At 43.4% G+C, this 9417-nt stretch overlaps 1 protein-coding gene across 1 annotated transcript; it reads right to left on the bottom strand.

The window, feature by feature from the left end:
- Window positions 1-786: 786 nt before the first annotated feature.
- Window positions 787-9084, bottom strand: HN1 (hematological and neurological expressed 1; the record flags this gene model as incomplete). The annotated part of the gene is made up of 5 exons (XM_009878359.1): window positions 787-1277; window positions 1312-1779; window positions 6168-6195; window positions 8145-8242; window positions 8917-9084. Coding segments are annotated over 4 exons (443 nt in total), but the record flags the coding sequence as incomplete, so codon positions are not given.
- Window positions 9085-9417: the final 333 nt, after the last annotated feature.

The following is a 9417-nucleotide window of genomic DNA, read 5'->3' as shown; positions in this document are numbered from 1 at the left end:
GGCCGGGGGCACCCACCCCCGCCCGGGAGCACGGGTGGGCTCCGCCGGGCAAAGCCTCAGCAACCGTAAAAGGTTCATTAACGAGTCCCACGGGTTGCAGGGCTTGCGAAGGAAACGTAATTTGATTATTTTCATGGGGTAGGCATGATTTACATGTAGCCGATAGCCACAGCGTGGGTCTGTCGGCTGCACTCCGGGTGTAGGCAAAGAGGAGCATGTTAGAGCAAATCCAGTTTCATAGATTAAAGCACCTAAGGCTAGGGCTTCTCCAAAACTGATTTGGAAAGCCAAGGTATTTTTAGGCACCGGTTCTTCCAGGAGGAGGGAGGAAAAGGCACACTCTCTCCAGCAAACACACCAGCTCTGCACAAATCCACCCCTTTGGCTCACACAGCAGCAGATCCCATCCAGGACGGTGGAGAACTCCATGGTCTGGGTCTTCCTTCCAGCCCCTCCCTGGGTAGGGGCTAACTTATTTTTTTGTGTGAGGAGAAGAAACTTTCGTTTCCTCTATTTTCTCAAGAGCAAAAGTATTCTGGATAAGAACAGATTATACACATCAAGCCATATTCCACGCTTCTCCAATCTAGAAGATAAAGACGAAGAGTTAAGTCAGACACTTTCTTCAGGGAAAGACGGCAGGTGATGGCGACCTCAAGCCAGGTATAAGAACTCTCCTCTTCAGCTGCATTCCACCTCTACTAGAGCACGGCAGGTTAGCCAAGACAAGGGTAACTGAGAACAAAGCAAAACCAAACCCATGAAATAAAACCCACACAGGAAACACTGCTTCAAAATTTCTATATTATTTACTTTTAAGCAACAGTCCAGCTTTGTGAAATTACAACACACACTTTAAAGGATGAGATTTTCACCTCATGGTCAAGCACCAGCATGATCATGCACAGCATTGAGTCAGTTGTAAAAAAAATGCCCTGTATTTTTTAATCCTTTATATGATCCACTCCACCTTTACCGAATAAATCCCCTCGTAGCATTAGGCCAGGCAGCTCTGGTCATCAGCCCTCTATTTGGCACATACCCTGCTTCATAGTAGTCCAGTATCAAGATTTTTAATTATTTTTTTTTAAAGGCAGCATGGTGTACACTAACCATTTAGGATTTATATGGCACAGCAGGGTCAAGGCATTTACCACATGCAGTCAATGAAGCCTTTTAGATCCCCAAATCCCACATGTGGAGGAAGGGACTGCTCTGGCTGATTGTTTGCCGACCTGTTTAACCAGGATTCTAGACCCTTGTAAAGCTAAGAGGTTCTGCAAAAAAACCACAAACACAAAAAACCAAAACCAAACAAACCAAACCTTTGTACAAAAACCCTCTAAACACACTTAGAACCAACCTACTCTCCTTTGAATTACATTACTACACTTCGGAAACTTTCCCTCAAGCCTATCACTAGAAAACACTCATGTCACTTCCAGTAGATCTGGGGGAAACACAGGACAGAAGTGGAAAAAAACTTTGATCTCAAAAAAAGATGGAGTACATAAAGTGCTTCTTTTTAATGAAAGAAATTCGAGATGTACAGTCAGGCTCAAGTTGTGCAGTTCACAAGCATGGGGGAAAGAAACAGACACGAGTTCAAAACAGTCAGGAAGGGAAAAGTTTAACCGAGGACTAGGCTGGACTTGCCACCGGGTGGATTTCTCCTGGATGGTGCAGGTGCTGGTGCTACTGGGCTAGGAACAGGTGCAGCAGGCAGGGATTTTTCTTCATTCTGACCTGGGGCAGCTTCTACATCAGCCTCAGTGTTTTCTAGAAGAAAAGAAGCTTTTAAAGTGTTTGATGTGGATGATAAAAGCCAGATGTTTCGCGAGCTTAGACAGAAGATCATCTCCTGTACGTTTTCTCCAGGCTTACAGACACACTCCGAGTGCTCCTGTAACCTGCTGGCAGGACGGGTTTCAGCTCTCTGAAGTGTTTTTCAGATGAACTCTGATGCCTCACAGTTCCATTTCAGGCATTCAAAAGCCACATTCACTCAGCTGCTATCAAGGGATCCCAGCAATTTATTATTTTTTTTTCACATGACAAGAGCTTAAGTGTTAAGCCCTGTACTTATTAGTCAGCGTATGACTGTGACAATCGTAACTCGAGTCTAAGCAGGTGCTGGAAACCAAGTCCCAGAAGCACCGGTACTTGTAAGCAAAGGCTCAAATTAAAAGTACATTCTCGATTTCATAACTGGAGGGCAGAGGATCCAAAAGACACTTCTGAGGCTTCACAGAGAACAGACTAGGGAACAGCCATGCATCACACATTCCCTGGAAAGCACATGGTAGTTTCATCTGTTTTAAATACTTCTGAACAACCACAAGCGAAGGGGGACACTGAAGGAATTCTTCACAGGAAGCACTTTAGATACTGTAGCAAATAACTAATGTATCTGCTTCATTGACAATTAATTAAAGAGCACAGCAAATACATTAGCATCTCACATTTTTATAGACTAACACGATCATTCAGGAAGCAAAGGCCCAAATCAGCATCAAGTAACTCTCGATACTTGGGGCGAGGGGGTGGGGAGAGTGAGGGGAGTGGAGCTTCGCTGCTAGATCTGTGAAGATGTACTTAATGTTTTATCTAATTATCACCAGGTTCTTGGTTTGGAGGGTTCAGGGAACAGCTACACATTCACCTTCACCACTGCCTTCCCGATTTAGTAAATCTTGATTGTACTCCCTCTCCCCCAGCCTCCTCTTCGAACCAAAAAGGCACAACCATTTCAGTCCCTGCTGCACCCTCGTCCCTTTCTCCCTTTCCCATTTCCTTCCCCTGCCCCTTTGTTCACCTCCACTACAACCTCCTAGTCATAACACTTCAAGGACTGAATACATGATTCAAGATCTGGGTATATCTTTGTTTACCAAGGCAAAATGAGGTCGTTTCCCATTCTCTCCCTGATGACGTTCAATATTTTGCTGGTGCTGGTGCTTTAGAACGTTTCAGAGAACTTTCAGGAGTAAGGCTCAAGGCAGACCCTGGGAGCTGACTGCTGAACACTGGACTGGCATGGTTTGGGTGTGCTGGGGTTCCCCCTCAACACATTACTTTATACTTACTTACACAAAGATTATCCTGCCACCTTTTTACCCGCCTCCCTTATTTAGTTGAGTCCTTCTGACAGTGAGATTTTCTCACCGTCAGCACAATTTGACTGCTTGAAAGAGCTAATACCACTTAAATTGGAGATTTCACTGTTCATTACCTTTTCCAGGTCACAGACGAAGGCGCTGAATAAAACCAGCTCCAGCATCACTTCCCATGACTCATTTTTCCAACCTGAGGAGCAATCACTAAGCCTTTGCCTCCTGTTCTTTAATTACCTTCCCATCCACAGGATCAGCTTTCCTCCGATCCTTTGGCAACTCAGTTTGGTGTTTTTTAAAGTAATCTTTGACGCAGAATTTTATCAGGAAGACTGAAAACGCACTCATGTCCACTGAACCTCCTTGTATCCGTTTCTCAAAGAAATCCAGCAGCTTAGTAGAGACCCCATGCAATCAGAAACAATCTACACCATGGACCCTCTGCTGGATTCATTAACCCACGGGCACGCCTGAACAAAACAGTTCATACAAAGTTTTAAGCTTGAAGCTTCTGTAGCCCATGCGTACTGCTGCCTGCTTGCTCAGCAGGCCGAGAACAAGTGGGGCCGTGCCCCCCGTTCACGCTGCGCTGAATGCTCCATTGTCCCTGCCCTCCGCAGCCAGCCCAGCACCCGGCGGTTCTCATGACGATGATCTGTCCACCCCATGCCAGACTCCCCTTTCCTGTGTATCACTCATCAGCAACAGGCAATCGAGTGCTGTCTAGTTCTCCTTAGCTGGGCACATCCATTAAGTACACAGTGCTAACGGACTCACAAAAGGAGCAAGAATTATTGTCACAGGAGGCTTTGGGGGAAGTTTCCATGGCATTCAGAGCCGACAGATGCATTAGTACTTCCCACACAATCAAGGTATAGGTAAGTTCACCAACCTAATAACTGAAGCCGGAAACGTGACAGGATCAGATCAAACATTAAAGTTCTTCCCTTATCAGAAAGGGTGTAATTTCTGAAACAGCTTTCTGCTGAGTAGCCTGCAAATCACTGGAAGCTCTGATGCACAGAAGGGCACTACAGCTTCCAAGGAGGAAGCAAGAATGTTGCTTCAAGAGGAGCAAGTTTTCTTCCCCTAGACAGGTGTGATTAATAAATACACCTACCCCACCTGGCACCTACTTGGGATTTCATAATTTGTTACATACAGAAAAAGAATAAACAGGTTTTAATCATGGAAACCTATTAAAAATGTAGCTATGCTGTGAACTTGTGAGCAGACAGTTTTTACTTGGAGGTTCAGCACCTTTCAAACCCCAGAGACAGTGCTAGGACACGGAGTACAAAATCCCACAGGTGAGAGGTGGGATGTTCACCAGCTCACGGCTGCCACCTCGCACAGCAGGAAAAGCAAGTGGTGGAGCGACACACCTAGCTCAGCAACACTCTGTTCCATTCGGCTATGATACTCAAAGCTATCGATGGTAGAAATTAATTTAACAATTCATTAAGATTCTCGGGTATCTGCCACAGAGACCATTTCCAGGAAGCATGAATCTTCTACTCCTTCCTAGTTACCATCAGGGGAAATTCAACATTCAGACCTTTGCCTGTCGTTTTTATTTCACACAACCAACTTAAAAAATTTAATTTTTAGTCATGGCCACAACAGTAAACAAGCTCAGTTACTTTTCAGTTACATGTGGTTTTTTGTTGCCTCTTTTTTAAAAACACCCCTCAGCATACATTTACTTGGTAAGCACTTCCTCCACCATCCCCTATCGGAAACAAATCGAAAGCCAACAAATATGTCACTTGCGAAAATTGTGAACTTTTTCTAAGAGTTGGGAATATCACTTTGTACTCGGAGCTGCAGTCAGCTGTTGCTGGCCCAGGCAGCCCCATTTCTGCTTCTTCCCATCAAGTACCTACCTTCTTGCCTCAGGGCTACTTGCAGGCTCTCATCTGACCCCAGGGAGAGTTGGTTTAAACAAATACTAGAGGAAGCAGCAGAGTCCTTAGATGGGTTTACTTCTATTACCAAACCACATCCTCCTACTTGAGACATAAACTCTAGATGCCTACAGGGCTAATTAAGATCAGACAGACATGAGAAAGAAATACTAAAGATGCCTGTACAGTTTGATTAGAAGCAGCCTGTTAGAGAAGTAAGATTTATTTTGGGCACAGATATCACTTAAAAATGGGATCCGTGCCCAAAACATTTCCAGAATGTTTTTAACTACTTACAGGTGGTTGAAAACATTCTGGAAAAACTCTCACCCTCCCAGCAGAAGTCTTTTCAGGACATGGAACTGCTAATGGCTTTAAGGATCTCCCACCCCTCCTAGGTGTTGAAAGCAGCACTTCGAAAATGCACAGACAACATACACATTCCTCTCATCAGGAAGTAAGCTATTCTTCAGGTGAATCTCACAAAGGAAAGATTTCCAGCCTCAGAGCTAGAAAAAAACCACTTCAAGGTTAACAGGCACACTGCTAGGGGAAATACCTCTGTTTACATGAAATTTGCACTATGCATATGAACTTCCTGGGCAAAAATCAGCACTTAAAAAGCAACAGGAACTTAAAAGCTGCTTAATGCAGACACCTCCAGATGCAGTAGCTGCTTTTGCGTATTTCTGTGAATGTAGTGTTTGCTGTATGAGAAGACAACAGGAAAGAAGTAAATTGCTAAACTAAACCCAATTAAGTCGACTGTATTATTTAAGTATAAGCTACTATAACAGCAGTGTAGTTTCTCAATGGTTGAACTCCTTGGAAGATGGTATCTACCTTACCTCCTGGTACTTTTAAATAAATCTTGACACCAACTGCTGCCGGAAGAACTAATGAACAGGGCTGTTCTCATTTTGACCCTGATGACTAAGAGGCACTCTGCCATTTCATTCCATATCCACACTTCCAGTGAAGCACTAGGGTCACTTTACTGATTTGATGGATTCAGGGGACAATTTCAAGCTGTCTCTCTCCTAATACATGATCATTTATATACATATATATATCCTACGTCCTCCTTTACTTCAAATCTCCCACCTGCAGAAGGCTTTTACTAGAAGAGTCCGAAGAGCTTACTCACCAGAAGTTTCACCACCACCATCTCCTCCCTAGAAGAGAGAGAAACACATTATAGCTCACACTTCACAATCTGTTTTCCCCCTCCCATGAAGGGGGCACCCAATGTTCTGCTTTATGAGCACAGTGGTTGGGCACATCGCTCTAGCTCGAAACACCTTCTGAGTGAAGAGAACCAAGGAGGTACTTTTAGACCAGCGACGGGTTCTCAGGGACAAATACCAGAGCAGTATGGGGGGCTCTGCGTACATACTTCTCCAGATTAATATCACGGGCTTGTAAGCACCAATTCTTACGGAGTGACTGATAAAATTTCATCAGCTGTTTATTTACCTAACATACTCTTAAAAGTTTAAACAGACTATACTACTGCAGCAATCCTCACAGTGCGTAACGTGGGGTATTTGTTATTCCCACGCTGTGAAGGATGTGGGTAGGCAAGAACACTTTATTACAGAGGGCAGCCCACATGAGGCAGAAACTAGAACACTGTAACTGCACAACATGCAGTGGTGACAAGAAAGTCGGTGACAAGAAAGTCGTACTGTGAACCATTAGTTCAGTGCCCCCTCCTTTCTGCTAAGCGTCTCTTTCCAACACCAAACACTTATCTGTTAGAAAGGCCCAAAGCATTTCCTCTCCCCAGGATATTTAGCTTCATTTGTGAGGCACAGATGAAGTTTTTTTTGCAATGTTACCAACAGAGCTTCCTTCACTACATAAAGAGCTAAATGCTCTTTTCATACTGAATCTGTTCACAGGCTGCAACTTGACATAAAGATACAAAAAGTCTTCCAGCAGTAGCCAAGGCTCCTTGGTGGCATGAGGTTTTATCAGCTTTCATAGATTTAACATTGTTAATTACACAGCGAAACTGCAGCCATCAGGATATAAATGCACAGAAACTTCACACAATGCCTCAAATCTCAGACTGGGCTCCAGCACGCTACCTCCAGCTTCTGCTCTTTGTAGCTGTAACTACTGCATAAAATTAAACTATTCCACATTGAAGATTCTGTTTGCAAAGCTGAGAACCATAGCAATGGTAAACAGCATTTAACAATTAAGAAGAAAATAAAATTAGACTAAACAGTTTACTTGTGTTTCCCATGGTAGCAGCTATAAATTTATCTCATTTCTACTTGCTAAATTGAAACAAGACATATTCCGTAACACAGAACAGTTTTGTGGCTCAAAGCACCTATTAATAACAAAAATGGGTTGTGATGACTGGTGCTAGTTATCAGAATAAAATTGTTTATTTACCCAGGAGGCAAAAGGTACCTGCCACAACATTTGATGTCAACAATTTACCTATCCAATTCTTTTCAGAAAACCTAAAGCTGGAGAGCTTTAAAGAACATGGTTTCTTCCACCTCCCCTAGAATTTGTTTATACAAGTGCAGTCTACCCTAGGTTGTTGGGATTTTTTTTTAAATTCAGAGGAATTACTACGCTTCATCTCATTTTTCTCATTTATTATCATACATCCAACAAATTCCACATGAACATCTCAAATCATTCTCCATATTTCTGTCAAGTAGACAGTTTATACATAAAGTAACACGATGGTATTACTAAAACCAGTAATAAACCCAGCTTTCACTGAGGTTAAAGACTTGATGGGGTATGAAACAAAGCCCTTTGTCAGATCCAAACAGAGTCTGTTGTAAGTAACTATTGTTTGCAAAATCCGTTACAACATGCAGTTGGACACATGGCTGAAGCTGGATTTCACACCACTTCATTACTGTCTCATCAATGAGAAGATTTAAGAGCTCTAGAAAGTGGTCCAGCCCTTCATCAACATACTATAAGGTTACCACACGGAAAAAGAGAGAACCTTCAGGGAAAGAAAAGATTTGAGAATAAGGCTTCAAACCCTACAACGCTTCCAACTGCGCGAACATCAGCGATCAAGCAATCGCACGCACAGCGTGAACTGTCCCGTTATCAGGCTCTTCATAGTTCATGTACTGACCTTGGGATCTACGAAGTCTCCACAGTTTGCATCAGTTGAGTTTGTTCTTTGTGGTCCAGATGATTTACAGTCGTCTCTGATTTCACCTGGCTTAGCTCCTACAAGCAGAGATTGATTCTAACCAGGTTGCAAGATAAACTCACTGGGAAAGGAGATCACAGTCAGGGGTTTTGGTGGGTTTGTTTGTTTTGGGTTTTTTTTTTTGTGTTTGGAGTTTTTTTCATTAACTGTTTACCGTTCTAAGAACTCCTTTAGAATAAAATCCTCAAACTACTGTCTTACAGCAGCACCTTGTACAGTTGAAGGTGTCATTTAAACAAATGGAAACCAGGGTCCCAAGGGCACCCATACCAGCACGGCTCTGCAGAAATGGAAGCTTAATCCCATCTGCCAGTACAACCCAAAGGTGAACTTCCTCTGAATAATCAAGACTAACCAGTGCTACTCCAAATACTAAGACACAAGTACACCTTACTGTGACTTGATTAATCCAGAGAAATTGCATCCAATTCTGCTTGCAACATCTATGCCCAAGACTTGCATTAAAAAAACCAACTAAACAAACAGAAGTTCCAACACAAAACTTTCAGAAGCCATTCAAAATGAGAAATACAAAAATCCCATGCAAGCAGACATCATTTATAGCCCTAAACTACCAAGCAGGGAGCAAAATCTGGTTTCTGCACTGAGCCACCATCAGCTTAAAGCTGACACAAAAAAAAATGAATTAATGCACATCAGCAGACCTGGAAACAAAGCACAACATCGTTACCTGATGATTTAGCCCAGGAAGGTGGGTTTTCTTCAGGAGTTCCAAAGATGCTGGATGCCATTTTGTTCCTTCGCACGGGTTGTTCTTTTGGTTCATCAAACCCCAAGGAAAAGTTGGACCCGCCGCCAGGAGGACGCAGCACTCTGGAGAGAGAGTCGGCTTTACAACCTTGCGCATACCATGACTAAGCTGCACACCAACATATAAACTGAAACTAATAAGGCACGAGATCATCGTTGGCTCTTGTAACGGGCAGTCGTAGGGGCTGACCTCTGTCCAAACAGAAACTACGCGAGACTGTATTATGTGTTGGCTTTTAACAAGTGACACAGGCTGTCAGGTCTCAGCGCATAATTTGACCGATAAAGGTAAGCTGCCAGCCAGCATCCAGTCCAGGCACCGCATCTCCACCACTCTTCAGTGACACTTACAAAAATAAAATACCCCTGCACTCCACTTGTGCCCTTGCTTCATTCCGTGTCAACAAGAGCTGCTGCTACC

This window comes from Apaloderma vittatum, unplaced genomic scaffold (assembly GCF_000703405.1).
Source record: "Apaloderma vittatum isolate BGI_N311 unplaced genomic scaffold, ASM70340v1 scaffold5651, whole genome shotgun sequence".
Classification (NCBI taxonomy): domain Eukaryota; kingdom Metazoa; phylum Chordata; class Aves; order Trogoniformes; family Trogonidae; genus Apaloderma; species Apaloderma vittatum.
The sequence above is the reverse complement of the archived record's forward strand: the minus strand, read 5'-3'. Positions and strand labels throughout refer to the sequence as shown.